At 38.7% G+C, this 20,887-nt stretch overlaps 1 protein-coding gene across 2 annotated transcripts in view; it reads left to right on the top strand.

Moving 5' to 3' along the window:
* The window catches only part of scube3 (signal peptide, CUB domain, EGF-like 3), a 78,010-nt gene that overhangs the window by 4,824 nt on the left and 52,299 nt on the right, over window positions 1–20,887 (top strand). For both annotated transcript variants that reach the window (XM_072367614.1, XM_072367613.1), the window contains exons 2-3: window positions 13,853–13,975; window positions 18,353–18,478. In XM_072367614.1, coding sequence (XP_072223715.1) covers window positions 13,853–13,975; window positions 18,353–18,478 — 249 coding nt within the window. The remainder of the gene's footprint in view (window positions 1–13,852; window positions 13,976–18,352; window positions 18,479–20,887) is intronic.

Raw genomic sequence — 20,887 nt, 5'->3', positions numbered from 1 at the left:
GTTCCAATGAGAAAATTCTTATGTTACAATGAGTTGCATATTTGCTGGGGTGATGTTATTTGTTGGAAAAAAAAAAAAGTTCCTGTTCCTGCATTCCTGTTCAGAAAATCATGCATTTATTTGTAGAGTTCGATTAAGTATTAAGGCCGATGGCAGATATAATATGCCTATATCATGTTGTTGTTCACCCCTTTTTTTTGTTTGTTCTTCATCAGTTACAATTACTTTTAGGACTAATTTTGAAAAAAAAAATGGGACAGGGTGTCCAGTTTGGGCTGAAAATGAACACATTTAGCCAAATTCAGAGTTGAATATAAGCTCTTTGAGAAAGGTCAGTTTTTGCTGAGTCTTAAAAATAAAGAAGCTGCCAGCATTTGTGAATCTTTTTTAGTGGAGACGTGCCTCCATCTGTGGCACAGTGTTAGAATGCCACGATGCCAGAAATTAAAGTAATCGCTATGTTCAGATATTTTGCAACCCATGACATGAAAGTATGCAGTAGTGATGATTTGATTCTGTCACAAACTTCTATAAGCAGCCTGATTACACTAATAATTACAGTACTTTCAGAACACTGGTTTTCTATCAAATACATTAACTGCCAAATTACCAACATGCTATGTCAAATGTAAATAAAATATGTATGTGTGAGATTTAAAATCAAGGCTTATCATATTTTATTGTGTGTGATTAGTTTTTGGACAACTAATCAAACAAATACAGAGGTAGTCTTTAAGATATTGTCATACATTGCACTGTCTCTTCACTAAGATAAGAGTTTTTGTCTTTTCCTCGCCAGCAGTTGCTCTGAGATTCAAGCTGAATCACTTTGAAGCTAAGACTCATAGCTACAGAGGTATAAGCTAAGTTAGGAGTTCTCTGAGAGGATCGTTAGAGTTATTATGGATATGGCCCCTGGTTCAGTTTCAGCTTTGATCAAATCAGGCCAATGTTCCTTAACAGATTCTTTGGTGTCTTTCATACCATACTTGTCTTCTAAACGTGGGCCATTATGGGGCAAAGCCATTATAGCTACCTGAAATGCTTGTAATTTAATGGTATAGTCAGTATGCTGGTTAGCGTAGCTTGTAGCACACACAATGGGAACACTGGAGGAGGTGCTGCTTTGTTTGTTCACATCACAAAATACACCTCACAGAACATTGAAATCTCCTTCATTAAGACTTGAGACTGCATTTTGATAATCTGGAGTGGTGGCTACCTCACATTTTAGCTGGTTGCCAGGTAACAGCTGTGAAAGTTTGACTTGTGACCTCCAGGCTCACAGAATTGTTTTTCTTAGACTTTGGTATGGTTTGTATAAATTAAGCAAACAAGATATTTAGTCAGCTTTAGTACTGCAGATGGAGCCAATCTAGCTGACCCTGTGTAGTTTCCCTACTAAGATAGACTAACTTTATGGTGGAGCACAAATAAGCACATTTTCCAAAATATCTAATGTTTAACTGTGAAGTGTACATTTCTTTTAGTTTGAATTAAATTCAGTGACTCTGCTCGTCATCAGCATGCTCAAACTGCATGTGAACAGTTAGCTCTCACTAAAGATTTTGTAAGTCCCAGCCAAGTAAAACCATAAGCGGTGGACACAGCAGATTCCCTGCTGCTAACCTTTGGGAACCTATTAGCTATTGAAACCACTCTGTTACGGTACCTTTCGTCCCCTTGCTTGAGTAAAAAAATCACTTTATCAGCAGCTAGAGAGACTCCTGTGACCGCTATTTGCCACCTCCTTTGGAATTTTTGCAGAGCTGGCTGAGCTGCAGATTTCAGATCCAAAAGAAAAAGAGAACGTGTGTTTCAAACACCCCCCCAAACACACACACACACACACACCCTTTCTTGAGAACACCAGAAACAATTGCTTTGTAACCAGTGTCCAGTGGTTGAAGAAAAAACATTCAGAAGCACAAAAAGCAGAGCTTGTTTGAGACTTGTTTATTTTTCAAGGCTTTAATCTGAGCAATATGCTCAAAGTGATGCCTGTGATGCTTCTCTCATATGTGACAGTGTGGCTAAGATTAGAAAACTCCCTCCTCTCTCCCTCTCACCCTGGCAGTGGCCTTTGTTCTCTGCAGATGCGGTGCTGTGCTGACAACATCCCCGTTGGTTTCGGGGGAGGATGGAGTCAGTGTTGACGACACACCGACCCCCTCTAGTTTTAGACTCACCTCTAGAGCCTGCCTCACAAGTGCTGATGGCTCAGTGAGGGACTTCAGCGTACCTCAGATCATTAATCCTTTAACCCCCACCACTAAGCCCACTTTTGTTTTTTTCGGTTCCATTACTATCAGATTGCAGATACTGTGATTCAGGAAAAGATATGAAGAGAGTCCGTCATCTCAGCGTCTGTACTGAACCCATGGCCGATGCCACACCATCGCTCCTTCTCTTTTGCCCTCTACTTCACTCTCCTCTATGACCTCTGTGCTGAATAATGGGACTGCGTCTGTCTTTGAGAATTTGGTGGGGTCAGAGAGGGACATCATTAGGCTGGTCTGCAGTGGTCAGCATTGCAGGAGGGGGTTGGGGGTCAGAGAGAGCCTTGTTTACAGACTGTGTGTTTACATTCCTGATGGTGAGCGCCAGTTTTAGAGACTGCTGGAAGTGAAAGGAAATGCTCTTATTCTGCTTAGTAATGGAAAAATCCAACCCAATACATCAAGGAATCCAAATGAATATATATATATATATATATATATGAAGTTATTTATTTGGTGGCTCTTGCCAGTGCATTCTGTATAGACAGAGGAATGACTTCACTGGTGAAGTTGAGCCTTCCTAAGTGGACGAGAGCATGGGAAAAAACATACAATCCTTAGCGGTATTTAGTCACTCCTGCTTTCTTAAATAACACTATGTACTTATTAATAACTGATATAAGATATATCAAAATAAAGTTTCTGTGGATTAATTAAGTAAATGTTCAACGATTATGAGCTCTCCAGCCATGCAGTCTGTTGGTGTAATTTTCCAACCTAATCAAAACACTAAAATTCTGACATGTTTGGAGTCATATTCTTAACAAATTCACATTAGGACTATAATGACATCACTGTTTAAGGTATGAGAATAGATTTACATTTAATACCAAAAAAACAACAACATAAGAACCATTTAATGATATGTACGAGGCAGTTTGTCTTAGTGTAGATTTTTTTTCATTATGCTCCTCCTCATTCTGATTTATTCATTTGCTCATTTCTTTCAGTTTCAAATATAATGGAATCCTATCCATATTACATGCATAGCATGCATGGGGAGATACTGAAATGCTTTTGTCTCAACCAGTAATTTAGGTAACCAGGAAACAAATGATGGAGATTTGACAAACAGAAAATGTTCATAGTAATTTTGCATTTATTTATGTATGTACCACTTGATACTTACCAGAAAGGATGCGGTGCCTCACTGATCCATTTTGATTTGAATTTAATTAACAATTCTTGGGACAATATACAGCTTTTTGGTGAATATATATATATATATATATATATATATAAATATATAAACACTTGTCAATTGCCAAGGTTGCAATTCAGAAGCCTTTCTTTTAGTTGGAAAAAAGAATCAATAATGGGAACTGTTATTGAACTGGTTTGGACTTTCTATCGCATCAAATAAGACGACTAAAGAAACAGTCCTCTGTCTGAACACTTTTTATGTTTTCTTTTAAAAAGAACTTCTTTGCACATTTCATAGGCATGACAACAGATGAGTCAATATTTGGTTGATAATTGAGGGGAAAAAATGTGCTGCTTTTCAAATACTTCGCGGGTTGCTTTCATATAAAAAAAACAACAAGTTTTAATGAGGGCGTTTTGGTCCGTGCTCATGTCACTCGACTTGTCGTCTCAGTTCGTCTTGGTTGGGTTTGAGCTGCAACATTTAGTCCTTCAGTTCAATTAAACGTTAATCAGTTTATTACAAAACAAATAAATGGCAACTCATTTAAGTTATTTAAAGATAAGAGTTAATTGGTTAAGATAATCAAGAGAGTGTCGAAAACAGTAGTTCCTGTTGTTAAGTGTCAGCGCTCTGTCTGCCACTTATATCATTCGCTGCATATTTACAGAGAACTTCACAGAGAAAATTGCTCAAACTTGCTGATTTTCGTAGAATTTCCAGACCCTTTGCAAACAAAATGATCAGTTGTTTAAATTATAGCATTTTAGTAGATCAACCATGAAGGAACATTACTGGTTTTAATTGTGTGCTTTGGTTGAAAATCTTTCACCCTTCCTGATGTGAAGGGAAAAGATTTCATCTGCCGTCTCCTTACACATACTTATGTGAAACACATCAGCAGTAATGACTGACAAGCTGTTAGGCACTTCATGCTTTTTGAGTGAAATGTTAGTTGAGGTGAGTGCGCTGTCTCTCCACATTTAAATGAAGTGCATGTCCAGTCCACAGAACTCCCCATTTCTGAGCTTTAGTTGTTAATGGCTCCCTCACAGCTTACACAGTCAACCATTCAGTTATACTTCAGTTTGACAGGAAACAACTAAAAATATCACACTTGTGCTGTAATTGCTATGTTACCGTCTTTATAGTTGGTACTGTATCTGGCCAAAGCAACCACCAATGAATGTAATTGCTGTGTGGAGAGGAGAGTGTCATGTCAGTTAGCTCTGGTTCTATAAATAAAAGGTATACAGCTGGACTAAGTGCCACCCATCTAATGTATAAAATATGCTCCAAAGGCCAAGAAATCATTAACGGTTAAGCACATGTGCAAAAAGGCTGAAAATCAGTTGAAAGGTACGAATGAATTTCTTGTCACTTTGGCTCCTAATAAGATAGTTACTTGTTACGCTCATTCAACGCAGAAGACTCCTGACACTTGGAGAGCCTCATGTCCGCCTCTCACTGTGCTTGTGCTCTCTTAGTATTACTCTATGATTCACTTAATTACTGTAATAAGTGTTTTCCTTCTTGAGGTGGTCTGGAGGTCGATGAGTCATAGTGTATTAAGGCCACACATGCTAAAGGAAAGGCACAACACCAGATGCTCGGTCTATGATCAAAATCACAGGGAACGGTCATTATTCATTCACAGAGCTTGGGCTCGAACTACCTTGAGAAATGTTTTATGAATGACACGAGGTGAGTCGACTTGCTCCTCGCTCTGCAGTCTACATGCACATCGAGGCTCCTCTCTGTTTTGTTGGCAGCGCTACAAAAAGCAAAGATTCTGTATGTGTTGGACACCCCCTGTACACATCCACTGTACTTTAGAGTTTGTGTGATACAGATGCAGAGGAATGGAGAATGAACAATGCAGTATGAGATTACTTTATTTTCTTTTAACTTTAGGAGCCAGGAGACATGTTGAATCTTTAAAAGACAAACTACAATATCACTGCATAACTTGTTTAGTGCTTTGCCTGCCTGCTGTCAGGTTGCTGGACATGAAAATGAACATACATTAAATTTTTCTGTTAATTACGGTGCAAAATCCTGATTTGAAATAATTTAAATGAAGTTCAAGGTGCTTGCTTTACTTTTCAAGCTAATTATGCTAAAAAAAGTGTGAATTTGCAGTTTCCCCAAATTGTTCATATGTGAATAATCTTTATTTGAGCATGAATATTATGATTGAGATGGCACAAAGCAAATGATTAATTGAGAAAATATTTTTCAGATAGATTTATTGCGAAAAAAAGTTGCTCCACAAAAAAAAGGTTCACCAGCTATTTACTGTAATTTTGCACTTTTATACAGTTAAAGAGAAAGGAAATAAATAAATAAAAAAATCTAAAGACTTTGTTTGACCACTTACGATATCCTGACTTTTTAGCAAACGTCAAAACCACAAAATCCTTCACTTCCCATCTTGCAGCTTAATAGTATCTCCTGTTCAACCTTCCTTGCCTTCTGACTGTGAAAGTTTCAGATCAGTAGTTTATGATGCAGACTTGCTGTGTAAATGTCCTCTTTGGAACATATTTACAGCAACCTGTAGCTCTGAAAGCCTGCGTCGTGTAGACGAGGCAAATGTGCAGAGCTGCACATAGTAAAAGTCTTTCAGCAGATTAAGACGCCTGAAACTCACCCTGCATGTTCTTTTGCCATTTCTCTGCTTCCCTTTGGATTAAACTGAGGTACTTCTTGCTCCAAGCAGGGAGGGACCTGTAGCTTTTGAAGTTGTGATCACAGCATTTAAAATCCCAGGATCAGTCAGTGGTCATGACTCCTAAATGTTTTAGAGCGTGTGAAGGATGAGTGTAAATATTCCGACTGGTAGCAGTGGATATTTTTATCCACAACTTTTTAGAGGCTTTGCCAGACAATAAACAGTGTGTCCCTTCATTTGCAGGGAAGAAGATCTCGGCAGGAGCTCTGCTGAGATGCTAAATCTTGTCTCATGTTGTCTGCATTTCAACTATACCTTATTTTTTCACCTTCAAGGTGGGTGTAGAGTGCTGTCGGGAACAACCTCGGGTTAAATAAAAGAATTGTATCACATCAAATAGATTATATCTACAATGTAGCCTACAAGTGTTAGTTTGATTTCATGAGATGATATATACATGCATGTAAATGCTTAATTTTGTGGTTTCAAGCCACTTAGAGACTGTGATGTTAAAAGCTTCTGTTGCAAAGACGCTGAGAAAGGACTTCTTGTTTGAACTATCTAAAGGTTTTTCAAATGACTGTTTCCATATTTAAAGACTTTGGGTTTTAGACAACACTCAAACACTAATCAGGTTTTGCAGCTGAGTGTTTTAAGTTTGAAGACATATATTTTAAGATGATCTTAGGAGAAGCATTCGACTTTAGACTAATGAGACTGTTCTTGAATTTTTCATTTCTTTGGTGTCAGAATATTTTTCTGTGGTTTTAACAACTCCAAATTAATACACAGAATATTCATATATATATATATATATATATATATATATATATATATATATATGTTCAGCTACATTTTTCAGCTATTTTTCAGAAATATTCAGCTATATTTTTAGCTATGTCGCTTTGCTTTACAACAGAAACTGAGTTAACATCATATGGGTCATTTACAACAAATACAGAGGTAAAAGAGGGAAAGAGGATAAAAGAGATCTTACTGTGTGTTCTCATATTGCACTGCTGCTCTGCACCTCCAGTGATTATCCAGACCTTAACCCCATCCTGTTGAACCGCAACCCAAACTATAGTGTAAGTGTGGTTCAAAGATGGATAATTACAATACTTTTCTTTGTAATTATACACAGTTTGACAAACACTGATTCCAAGAACACACTTTAATGGTGTTGAACCCAGCACCCTTCCTCATTTGCCTTGAAGAGCTAATGGAAATGAAGGATTTAATCTGAAAATGAGTTTGTCAAGAAGTAATGGCTTACTTCTTTTCCACAAATATCCACATGTGAAATGTTTCTTTCAGCAAAATATGGCCAAATGTTTAATTGCTCTCATGTAATGCAAGACTTAGACTGGTATTTTTGGGGATTATTTATGAGCTGGTTGCAGGCAGCACAAGTAAAGCTACAATCTATGGGTGTTCCAACTCCAATCGGTCTATTTCTGTATCTAAAGCAAGGTTGATGGGTTGGGGGGTGAGCAAAGCAGTTTTTTGGGCAAAGCAAACAGTGAGGGTCTCAACACTCAAAGTAAACATTACCCTGTATATGAACTACACACTTTTGGACCTACAATTCTCCCACAAACTCGTGCTCTCCCCTCTGAGTCTCATTCCTGCGAACACCTCTTTCAGCCAGCCCAGTTAAATACACTGCTTATCCCGGGGCCTTTCCATAAATCAGAGAGGAAACACACCTCTGACAAGGTCTCACCTCCACAGCCAGCAGCTCTCCGTGGCACCTCCGGATCGCATGTGGGGCCTGCTTTTGGATAAATGGAAGAATTACTTTTCAGAGTAACTATATCAATCATGTTTTTTCATCCAGCAAATTTAATAAATTCACCATTATTTACCGCACAACCTTTTTCTACCTAAAAACTGCTCTGCTGAGTAAGGCCACTTAATGATGCATTCAGGGGTTTAGATGTGTGACACATGGTAGATTTTCAAGTTTTATTGAGCATGCAATAGGGCATACAGTGAATCAGTTCCAGAGCAAAGGAAACATTCTTCATTATTGTACAACTTGCTCTCATCCAACAAAATCTTTTAATTCAATCTTCCGAGAATGTCAGTGGGTTTAAACGGTGACCCGAGCCATTTGTGGCTTTAATATGCTCAAGTGCCAGAGGAGAGCTACAAATGCAGTAATATTCACAATGACACACTTGGTTGAAGAAACAGTTTAAACATCAGTGCATTGCCCAACATATCTTTCTTCTTTGGATTTGTTGTTTTGACTTTGTTTATTCATCCTTGTCTCAAAGCGCCGGCTTCATTCCCTGCTGCCTTAACTTGTTCCTAACAACTGCAATTCCTCAACACAAAAGAATGGGGGGGGTGAAAACCCTCAGTGAAAAACACAATCTTTTCATCTTGAGCATGAGTCAATTACCAAGGCAGCATTACTGAGCACATTGCGCTCAGAGGATCGTCCCCCGGACTGAACCAAAGAATGTATTGATTCTGACATGTTTATTTCCATGGCAAAGGCACTTAGTGTTTCCAACAAGACCAGCAAATCTAGCTTTTGTTGTCCATGTGTCTGCTGGAAGGATCCCAGTTACTTTTATGGCTAGATTTTTAAACAGAGCTCTAACAGACATGAATTATTGCTGTTTCTGGGCCAGAATTTCTTGATTTGTATTTATTTTGTTTTGTGCAACTTACACCAAAGACGTAGGGAGTGTGAGAGTGTCATCTGCTCATTTTGCTCCAGGAAAGTATTTTCCATTGGCTTTTTAGTTTTATTATTACCTGTATCTCGACCTAATGATCCCATCATACCTTAATCACCATTAGGTAAACTGACTGTGTGATCGTGTCCATCTCAACATTGGATAAAACCAGGTTAGAAATTCTTGTTGCATTTGGTCAACATCTTAAAGTCGAGGGTTTTTCACGGAGCTTGGACATCTGTGTCACTCCATAACAGAAAATTCTGCTGTGATATGAGGAAAGAAAAAGGTTTTAGGAAAAGAACAAATGCATAGATAATGATACACATAAGCAAACTCCTCAGAAGAAACCTGAATAAAGGTAGAAATAAAACTGGAACATTTGATGTATGCTAGTGCCTTATGTAGCATTTTGGGATCTGTCAGTATGAAAATTCCTGGTCTCTGCTGGTTGTCTTCTGCAGCTGTATAAACTCTGCATGTGCAGTCGAAAGAGGGACACAGTAGTTTGAAGGTGAGAGGCTTTTTAAAGAAGAGGTAAACTTTTGAAAATCAGTGGATCATAATGAAGGTACTGTTTTCATAGATTAACACTTTTTAGAAAACTTTGTTTGCTTTAACACTACTGTGACAAAATGTCATCTGTTTAAGTATCAGATCTTAACTTCACTGTCTCTCTTGTGCTCTGCTCTCCTCCACTGTGCATTCTCTTTTTTTTTTTTTACGGTGCCGTACTCCACTCAATGTGCCGGAGCAAATTGTGAAGGACGGTGCTACTCGATGGGCACAAGGGACGAGACACACGTAAATGTAAAACCGGGGAGAAAGAGAGCATCAAAATGGTATTAGGACTATCATGCTGAGATGAAATTAGAGCAATAGATTAATTTGAGAATCATTTCATTTGACTACATTAGCACACAGTTTGCAGTATTGGTTCCTGAGTTCTTTTTACATGTAAAACCCTGGTAGTATGAGTATTTTATAGATATTACATGGAGGAGGAGGGTTTTGCTCAGTTGCAATAACCTTCATTTATGCTCCAACTTAAGATTGCTGATTTAATACCACAGCTGTACACTTTACATAATAGTTTCCCACTAGTCTGAAGGACACCCCTTCAGAAATGTTACTGTACGTTGCAGCTACACCTCAGTAACTGCGATTGGTCTATTATGTAACTTTTGTTACTTAAGTAATAACCAGTATTCGGCCTGTGTAGCTATACGTCATTTTGTGTTCCAGAAACGCCTGTAAAAGTGACGGTTTTTCAGCATGTTTTGCTCCCCATGTATTGGCAGAGTCAGCGTTACACTCAACTACCTCTTTTTTTCAGTTATTGTTTAAAGCACAACAAGAAACGCATCAAAACACTGACGCAACGTTGGATTTGCCAAAGGCGCCTTTTGATATAACGAGGAAAGGAAAATTAAACTTTATCATTACATGATTTCACCAGCTCAGGTGTTCTTGGCAAACATAGAGGCTGTGTTATTTGTTTAATATCCTTAATATGAAGCAAGCTGCCATCAGACATCATTAATAATGCCTCTGAAGTTATTATTTATCACAACATGGCAGTGATGTAACATCTGAGACACTGAAACCCCAGTTATTAGTCACTGTTTCCTTTGCACCCTAGAATTGCCTAAAGCAATAGTATCAGACTGGGTGAAAATCCAACTTAAAAAGAAGCAGTTGGTGGTGATAAAGCAGTATGCAATGGACAGTTTCACTGTTTTTATGATCATTGTTGGATTCACTCTAAAAAAAGTTGGACAACTATAGAGGTGAATGTTCCATCTATCTGTGAATTGTAATTGCAGTTACTGACTTGTGAGTGTGTGTAGTAAAGTCAAAGCGTGAGAGTCGGCAGCCTTGCAGATTGGAAAGATAAAGTGAACTAATGCTCCATAAGGGAACATTAATAACACGATGAATAGAGGGGTTCTTTGAGTTTCTTTCACAATGAATCTTACCGCAGAGATTTGGCACCAGGAGAGCTGACATTAAGACGGACATTTTGTTGTGATTAATACCTCCTCCATTGAAAAGCACTTCCTCACATGGCCACCCCTGCTCTTATCCTGCAAGACGGTCTGTAAGGAGAAAGAACCCAGGCTTCAGAATTGATATTGTTTGTGCCTAATATAAATCAATACAGGGCTCAAGGAGCTCCAGCAAATGGTTTTGTTGAAACTTGGCAAAATGAACCACACCTTCCCAGGTGCTTTATTACATCCTGATACAAATCCTAACAAAAATAATAGTGCTATTGGAAATCATTTTAGGAAGTTTCCATTTATAATGAAAATCCAGTGTTTTTGTATGGGGGGGGGGGCTGACAGTGCTTACATTGGTTATGATTAGCAATTGTTTTTTGCAACACTAAAATGGTGAAACAAACTGATAAATATTAACCAGGAGAATGATATCAAGACATAAAATAGATTCTGTATATGAAATCTGCAGTATTTTTCAGCTTTATCCATCGTTACGTGTACCAAAAGTCTATTCTAATGTCATTGTATCACCTCCCTACACTGCTGTCTGAATACTCATTAAGAGAGCTGGATGTAGTGTTTCCTCTTTGCGACTCCTTGCAGTATTGCAGTGAAGATGTGTCTGTGATCTAAAAGAATTTTCCATGCAGATCGCCATTGTAATGCAATCTGTAAAGCAGCAAACATGACACATCTAACTGCAGAAATGGGCAGTTATTAGTCTTTGTTTGGTAAATATGCATATTTGTTAAAAATGTCCAGGGCCCAGAAAAGTAGTCTTAACATATACTGGGTCCCAGGTTATAGTCTAATAAATCCTTCCTTAGGTGAAGATCAAAGGGGTTTCTTCAGTGATTCATCCATAATCTTACACATAACAAGTGAAAACTCAGGTAGAAAGAGGATGATAATAACTTGCTCTGCTCTCACTTCCATACAGCTGGCTAATAAGGGTGCGTTGTGCGTGAGAATTCCCAACAATCCACTCAGTGTCAGAAAGGGTTGCTGATACTATCTGACAATCTGACATGCAGTTCAAACAGATCATAAATCCCACTTAAAGTCAATGGACTTAGCTGGAACATGCAGGTGGAGCCAGCAAGATAAATAATAGTGTGCAGGTTCAGCAGGTTGCACAATGTAGAAACAAACCAAGAACACTTGATTAGTTTATAATTTTAATCATAGTGAATCAGCTGAGCGAGTCCTCTTTGCATTGGATCCCCAATAAGACAGCCACCTGGTTGCAGCCTGGTTTACTCATCTCTGGAAACTCTTAATGTACGTCAGATGCTTTTTATTTCCCCGGGATGCTTACATAAAAAAATGGTGAAGGGCTCATGGGAAAGAGATTTGGGGGGAATAGGATAAATAGACTTATAAACTATCGTATTGTTTTTCATAATTAGAGTTCATCATTTTTTGATTGCTTTATACCATTGCCTATAAGTAGGGTCTGAGCCACGTGGCCCACTCTTGAGTAATGCTCTACCAAGCATTCATTTGCATTAGAGATGTGTTTAGAGCTTTTTTTTCCTCTGGAACAGAATCCAGCGTTCTTTTCTCTGTTAGCAAATATTAGCCTTTAACTCGCTCGAGCACAAGGTGATTGGATTAAGTACATTCAGATATTCAGAATTAAGATTGTGGGCGTGTTGCCTCTCATTCCTATGAAACCGAACCTTGATTTAGACACTTAACACTTTTCAAACAATCAGTAGATATCGCTGCCAACCTTTTACTTAAAGCTGGAGTCCTTATTGGCAGTCTGTCCTTGTAACTTCAAGTTCTTCCAGAAGTAATAACGGCACTGCTTTTGTCGTGCTGCTTTTAAGACTGCATAATGAATGTGCAGCATTCACTTTTGTTATAGAGACTCCACAAAGTTTGGGCTTTTTGCAGTGTCACTTATTTCCACAGCAGACTTCATGTCCTGCAGGTATGGGGAGATATATCCAATATGCTAAGCTCAGGGGTTTAGGTTGCAGGTCATTTCCCATTGGGATCAGGCAACTCCTGCAGGGGCCTTGTGATAAGAGTGAATTTTGGGACCTATGTAAACCTTGTTAAGCTGCCCTTCCCCTGTGTGCAGGGGGGTAATCCTAAACACCTGGGCTAGTTAACAGGGATTTGGTGGGATTAGTGGTTCCGTGAAGGCAAACCTGATCGTGCTCCTGGTTAAATCCATTTTCATTCTTATCTTTTCTCATTTGTGTCATTGTATTTCAGACTTTCAGAAGTTACGCAACAATTCCATTTTTCACAGAGCATTTTCTTTTCTTTCTTGGTGGGATGAAATCAATTATTCATGCTTAAGTAAGGGTAAGAAAGTTTGGGTAGTGTAGGTTTGAACATTTTTCTTTTAAAAGTAAATTCTTATGAAATGAAAAGCCTTTTTAGCCATACTAGCAAAATGGATGATAAAGTTGGTCAGTAGGTCAGCTTTGGTCCAAATTGAAATATCTCAAGAACCTTAATCTTGAAGTTTGATACAGACTTTCGACTGTTTTCAGTAAGAATTGTGAAAGTGCTGGTGATTTCCCTTCGTATCTACCCGATGACACAACATAAGAAACAAGTTAGTGTTTCATGAAAAAGTTGGACTTATTTTTTTGAATGGGAGAGTGTTGGAGCCAGTGATGTTGCATTCAATGGTACTTCAGTTGTACTTTACGAGCTTATGTCTATTATTTTATATGTAGTTGATGAGGCAGCATCTAATGGCAATTAAACTAAAGACAAATTTTTGAGACTTCCACCTTTGCATCATTTCTCAACCCCAGATGTTGAATCTTGGTTTGACTAAAAATCTGTTACACCTAAAAACTTTGCACATGCTCATCATGTTTGCGTTGTCTTAGTATTTTTATGTTATGACATTTAGGTGCAACCTCACACAGCTGTTAGCAAGGATGTAGTCTGTAGTTGCTGTTTCTTGCTTTCTTTTAGGTCATTAAAACACACACACATACACACACGGTTATATGTGTAAGTGTGATACAATCATCAAAAATATATCAGCTTTATTAATTTACAGCTTTTTGTCTCCTTTCTTACAGATGTGGATGAATGTGCAGAGGCGCTTGACAACTGCAGCATCGATGCCATCTGTCAGAACACCCCAAAGTCATACAAATGTATCTGCAAGTCAGGCTATAAAGGAGATGGCAAACATTGTGAAGGTAAAAGTCGAATCACATTTGTGGCTCATTTCGCCTGGTGATTGGAGGCACACATTTCTGTTCCCTCTGTGTTGTCATATATGTATGAACCTAAGTCCCCGTGACAGGTTTAATAAGAGTCTCTGTCTCAGTTGATAAAACTCATTAGCTTAGCAATTTTCCTGAAGAAGGAGGAGGGACAAGGGCGAGAGCCACAGACAGTGACAGGGGGAAAGCCAGGTGCAGAGTGCTCCTATGTGACAAGATGAAGTGAAGCAGTAAATTTCCTACACATGTTTGAAGAGAAAATTAAGATAGCGGCTGAAGCAGCAGTCAGAGGCCCTGCCAAGCTGTCGGGGATATTTCCACAGCCAGAGGCAGGCCTTTTAGAATCCCTGACACAAGTCTGTTTTTCTAGCCTTTTTCAACGTGTCCAAAGCCTCCGGATCATTATATCCTACAATTTTTATTACAACCATTACAAAACCATATTTCACAATGCCATTTTTATTTTTTTTACAAGTATTATTCTTTCGTATACTTGACCGGGTGCTTTTCATGGCTCTCTGCCTGTAGGTCATAAAAGTTTGCTTTATTGAGTCTGTTGTAAAATATTTTCAAGGTTCTGTTTCCATTGAACTGACGATTAGTTTAACTGGTGAGTCATCAAGGTTGATAACAACAAAATTCAAAAGACAAATAAATGAGACAAAACAATACTTCTGTGTTTTAACAACTGGTAGTAAAAATCCTAAAAATTTGCTCTCTGGCTAACTGCTGAGTGACCTAGCTGCACCAGGATGTGTGGACCACAGAAACACAAAGACAGTAAAAGGGAGGACATGTTTAAATGTTCAGTTTGTGCATAGTTCTCATGCTAGTCAAATGAATCATGTTAAATATTTATTTAACATGATTGTTTGAACTGCATAACGTTTAGCTTTGACAATTAAGTTTTAGTAACAGATTGAATTGCATGGTTCCATGTAAATTGTATCTTTTGTAATTGTAAAGGACTGTGAAATAGTTCTATATTATTCACATCATCAAAATCAATCTAATGGGCTTCAACTGGAAAAATATAATGATAATTTCCATTCATCAAATGAACCTGTTTACATTTGTTTTTCGCTATTTAAGTGTTAAATGATGTCAGTATCAATGCAGCGCAGAAAGAAGTTAGCTAGCAATCAGAGCTTCGGGAAGGTGCTTTCCAAGAAATACAACTAGAAATTCCCAAAGAAAGACAGATCTGAATTCCTATCTGAGAAGGTGCGTTAGAGAGACCGAAGACAGAAAATAAATTGGATGTTCTCCACCAAACCATCCGTCCTGTACTTTCAGTAATGGGTTAATACCCACCAGGCCTGAGACTCAACAATGATGGAAGAGCATGTGGAAGAAAGAGGCATCCCATAACACCAATGCTCCATGAGTAGTAGATCTAATAGCTGACCGCAGCAATCTCCCAGAACAAGAACCAGTGACCATAACAATAGCAGACCTACAAAAAAGGGTCTCAATTATGAAGAAGAACTAACAGTGCTTCATGAACATCTCGCAGCTTAAATGAATCAGCTGGTAATGGATAGGACCCACCTGGACTGGTCAACCCAAGTTGGACTGTCCTGACCATGAAAGATGTCCAGAATGGCAATTCTATTCAACTCCCAGCCAATAACCTACCTCTGTACAACATGGAAGCTCCTATCAGGCACAGAGGATAGATGAGTCTGCACGACTCACTACATGAGTAGGTACCAAGTGGGAACTGGATGTAAAACTAGTGGAGTTAAACACCAGCTGCTGTTAAACAGAACCATCACACAAGACAGTGAGATCAGACATTCAAATCTGGGATCATACTAATCTCAGTGTAACTGTTGAAGACAACCCCAGAGGCCCTTTCAAATCCGTCTGCATAGACTTCCATCAAGTGTGACATTGACCAAAAGATGCTCTGTCCCTGTTGCTATTCTACATAGGCCTGTTCTACATAGGTTTGAGTATTGTCTGATTAGGGAATAAATTAAATGTAAAATGTGAGGAAAAAAAATTAATTGTAGTGCAATTGCAGTAGGTATTTTCGGACATGACAGTAGAAACGTAAAGTAGAAAAGTTATGGATGACTTTGCTGTAATGGGGGAATGACAGATGTGTTGAAGGGGAATGAGCAGAGAGCAGGAGAGTGTTCCATAGTTTTGGTCCCATCCCTCTGCCGTCAAGTCCAATTAGGCCCAGAGAGGGGCAGCCTCAAAGAGGAGCTGAATAGATGGGATTATCTATCCTAAATGGAACAGTAAGTGCTGAGTGGAACTACTCTGTGTTCTCAGTCCACCTTTCCTGGGTGTCCTCGGTATGGACCCCTCAACCATCATCATAACCATAAAGGACAACCCCACTTAGGCTGTCTTACCATACTGTTCTCTGTGTGTTTCTGTCTCAATCTTTCATTTGGGTTTTGCATTTCCTCTGTTTAAGAAGCTAGAGCTGATGTACTTTAGGGTTAAATCATTATATAAATATAGTGGCAAATATTTGCATTTTTTTAAAGTATTGACTGTCAGTTTGTCTATAACATATTAATCAGGGCTAACTTTTTGAAGATTTCTCTTCCCAAATACACATTAACTAATTTAATTTGCTTTTATAAGGTATATTATTTTAGTCTTTGTCAAATATATGTTTTGTAAGCATAGCTACATATTTTACCACTTACTTTATCCTCTGTGTTATGGTAGAAAGATGTTAAATGCCCCATTCTAAACAAAACAATGTTGATACTTTTACAACCTGCCAAAAATAAAATTCCAAGGGGAAAAGCAATGTCTTGGCATGGATCAGGTCAAATTTTAGGCTATTAACTGTGGCATAAAACCTTGGCCATCAGTATAAAGCTTTAGAAACAAAACCATAACTTCAGTTAAACTCTGGCATATTCCCAAATTACATCAGTAGCAGGTGAATCAGCTTAGCTGTTTCATTCTCTGAAGTACACTTTTAACCTCTGTAAAACTTAGAAACAAGTGCAGATGCATAGTCTAATTAAATGGTCAATCATTTTTTAAAATGTATGCTTGTATTTGTATGAAATGTGTGGCAATATGAAGCTGCAACCACATGTTTGTCAAATCTCGCAATAAGACTATATGAGTTGTGCCTGTTAGCATTCACATGTTATATGTTTTTCCTCGATATTTACAAAACTATTTCTACAATGTGTGTTGTTGTGGGTCATTATATTTGGGAGTGTTTCTTATTCGGGTGTTGGTTTGTGGACTTCTTACATCCTTGTAACCAGAATAAGCTTGCTACAAGTAGGTCAGCAGGCCTGATATTAGTCTAATAGTATTAGCACTACTTTCAAAATTGGTAGCAGATGATTGGATAAACTATTTTATTCTACTACCCTATTCTCATATGATTGGCACGCAAAATTTAAATAATTTGTTTTTTTAGAGTTTTAAGAAAATGCAAATGAACCAAGTTTCCAAGTTTGGTGCTAATAAGCGGAGCTGTTGTGTAACACTAAACAGAGTAGATAGCGCAGCGGTTGCTAATCAGAAAAAAAAAACATCTCAAAGAATAAGAAAGAAACAAAGTCAGTCACCTCGGCCACAGAGAAGCGATAATGGACTTCAGGTCTTTGGTTGCTAAATATTTAATTTATATCAGCAAACACTGACAAAACACTGACTGATTTCTTCAGTGGGGACATAAGAACACTCATAATCAGTCAAGTGAGTTAATATTTTACTAATCAAATAAATGATTGGCAGTACCTGCCATCTCCCTTTATGCACTTATTCAGAGAGGTCTCTCTCAGGCTAACTTCAACTAATAAGATCGACAGAGTGGAACCAGCTGTTAAAAAAATAAGTTTTTGTTTTTTTTCTCACTGATCATTATTTTCAGAAATACTGCCTGTTTATACACGTTTTTTTTGTTTTTATAGGAGATTGTTTTGCAGCATCTACACTAACTGAACTTCTTTGTAAGCCACCGTTGTTGGAACCTGTCGTTGGGAAAGTAGACTGCTGACTGGCTTGAACCATTGTTGACTGACCACAAACAAATTGCTTGAAGCCTAAAAAGATGGATTCTTTCATGAAGATTGTGATTTTATAAATCTTACCAAAATCCAGTGGCCTCCTATGGTACTTCTGGAAGTGCTGGTTGGGGGATTTTGGATTGTAACTAGCAGTATTTCCACTTTTTAATACAAATGGTTGTGACTTTGTATTTAATGGAAACAGAAACCGAATTGCTATCAATTCGTTCATTTAACTCTTAGCCAAAAAAAAAAAAAAGCGATTAGCATTGTTTCAATGCTGAACTATTTATGTCAGACTGTTCAGATTATGTATGCTCACACACTGTTTATCTTCTTTCTGCAGATGTTGATGAGTGTGCGACTGAATACAATGGTGGCTGTGTACATGAGTGCATCAACATCCCTGGAAATTACAGGTGCACATGCTATGATGGCTTCCGCTTGGCACATGATGGGCACAATTGTCTAGGTGAGTGAATGTGTATAATCTTGCTGCAGCTGTGTGTTACAGAGATTTTTTTTTTTGCCTGGCCTTTTTGTAGCTGACTTAATTGTGTGGCTAAGTGTTATTGTATAAGGGGCGCTTGTCTGGAGACTATATACTAGAAAGTGTATGTGTCAAGTCTCAAACTCAGTCTGACGTAGCCCATGTGGCTGCATAAATCCTTCATTCTGCATGTCTAATATCACATCACGGATGGTAATATATGTTTCAAGGCTGAACTGCGCTCCTATTAAGACCGCTGCTTCAGATATTAGCCATTTCCTTGTTCACATTGCAGGTTGTCTCCACATATGTTTTCACAAAAGGAAACCTGAGAACTTTTTTATAATGAGTCAGATGAAAAGAGGAAAATTTATGAAGAGCTTGACCCTGAGCTGGGAGCTCAGAGTGAGCTGTCAGTTGACGTCCTTTCCCATGGTTTAAAATTTCACCAGTGTGCCATTCATCCTAGCCTCACAGAGGACATATTACACTTAAAAGGTTATGACATTAGGAAAATATAGCACTTCAGAGAGCTGCTTAACATAGACATGATCCACCCACCCCCCATTCTGTCTTTCTGTCTCGCTCCTTCTCCCCCATCCACCCACCCTGCTACCCTTTTGTTTTGAAACCCCCAAGTCAGACCCTTCTGCTCCTCGGAAATCATCTCCCTCTTGGTAGCAACCTCAGCATTATGTATTTCCCTTGATATTAAAGAGCAGTTAATCCTGCTTGCTGGTGTGACTTTGTTGTGGATAAAAGTAAGAGGTGGCGTGCAACGACAAATTTCACATTCAAATAAAATGGTGACAGAAAGATGTATCAGCACTTAACGGAAAGGTTTGCTGTAAGTTGACCTTTACAAGCGACCACACATCAGCACAGCCCCATCAAGCCCACATTTGCTTGATGAGCTGCATGTAATGTTGGGATTAGGTACACTGGAATTGAAAACACTCGCATATTTGAATCGATTGCAAACCTGTTCTGACTCGATGATGAACCCACAGCTCTCTTGTGTTTCTGTGTCTCTGCTTCCCTCTCACTCCCTGCCTCTTCATCACTTGGATCTACAGTGTAAAGTGGAGCTATTTTCCAAGTCATTTAGCAACAGTGTTCATCTGTGCATGGATCATTTGCTGTGCCATGGATCAGCTCCTGCCTTGCGTGCTGGTGTGTAATTGCATCATATCATTGTGTGGATGCTGTTGTTGCATCACACTTGCATTCATCGATCGCTTTGATAATTTGTCAAAGTGAGACCTTACATGATCAAACACAGAGAGAGCTTTTACTTTTCTCCTCCAGTTTTTTTTATTCTCACAAGTGACCTTTGAGTAAATGGACATACTTGAAGAAAGGTTTTGGATTGGGTTTGGAAATGGTATTACATTATCTTCAAGATATTGATCCAATTAACTGTAAAGTGAGTTAATTATTTAATCTCACTGTACCACAGGGATTTAGGATGCACTAAATAGTAAATATTCAGTTGTTATTACAAATCTCAATGTTTGCCTTGGGACCTGAAAGTCCTTCAAAGATTTCTTTCTTGAAAATTTAATTCATTCTAATACCCATGCTCCGCTAAGGAAATAATCCTTCCCACAAACACCAGAGAGAAGAGGAAGAGGTAAAGCAGAGGTTTCGTGTTAAGGCCCCCGCTTCCTCTTCCAGGTTTAAGCTCCTTTTGGCTGCTGAGAAAAAATGACTCCCCCTTGGCCTAGGAATGGAGAGCCTAAACGGCAGGTCCCAGACGAGGTCAAACCTACAGAGCCCCTATAGACCAGATGTGCCCGAGGCTGCAGAGGAGACACTCGCCTAATCTTCAAAAGTTCACAGTCAGTTTAGGGCCTGCAATCTTTAAGGTGCTTCTCTTTTGGTTTATCTATAAAGCCACATTGTTTTGATGTTTCTCTTCATGGCTTCAGTGCACTTTGAACTCTCTCTCCAGTAGGAAACAATGTCTGTGACTGCCACCTAACACAAGTTAGGTCAGCGTTCACGCATCCCTGTTCATGTCTTCTTTGTTTGCTGACTGCTGCACGTGCCACATAGCTCCTTGTAATTGGATGTGTTGGCAGCATAATGACATCGGGCGGTGGCAGAAGGCAGGGGAGCGTGAAGCAGAGCACTGCCCTGTGAGCCTCACTGGGGATGCTCCAGTTTCTAAAGAGTCCCCCCTGTCTGCCCTAAACCCCACAAAGATGTCAGAAAGTCAGCAAGGTGGAAGCAATGCAATATCACAGCACACTGCTTCTGTCTGTGTGGATAGAGATGTCATTCACTGTATAATTTACCTCACAGAGCGCTATTGTACCTTCTCAAAACTCACACTGAAGAGAGGAAGTGAAGCATGTAAGAGCTTAATTACATATTTTATAACTGTCG

This window comes from Leuresthes tenuis, unplaced genomic scaffold (genome assembly GCF_036924035.1).
Source record: "Leuresthes tenuis unplaced genomic scaffold, fLeuTen1.0.hap1 SCAF_16, whole genome shotgun sequence".
Taxonomy (NCBI): Eukaryota; Metazoa; Chordata; class Actinopteri; order Atheriniformes; family Atherinopsidae; genus Leuresthes; species Leuresthes tenuis.
Note: the sequence above shows the minus strand (reverse complement) of the source record. Positions and strands in the feature narration are given on the sequence as shown.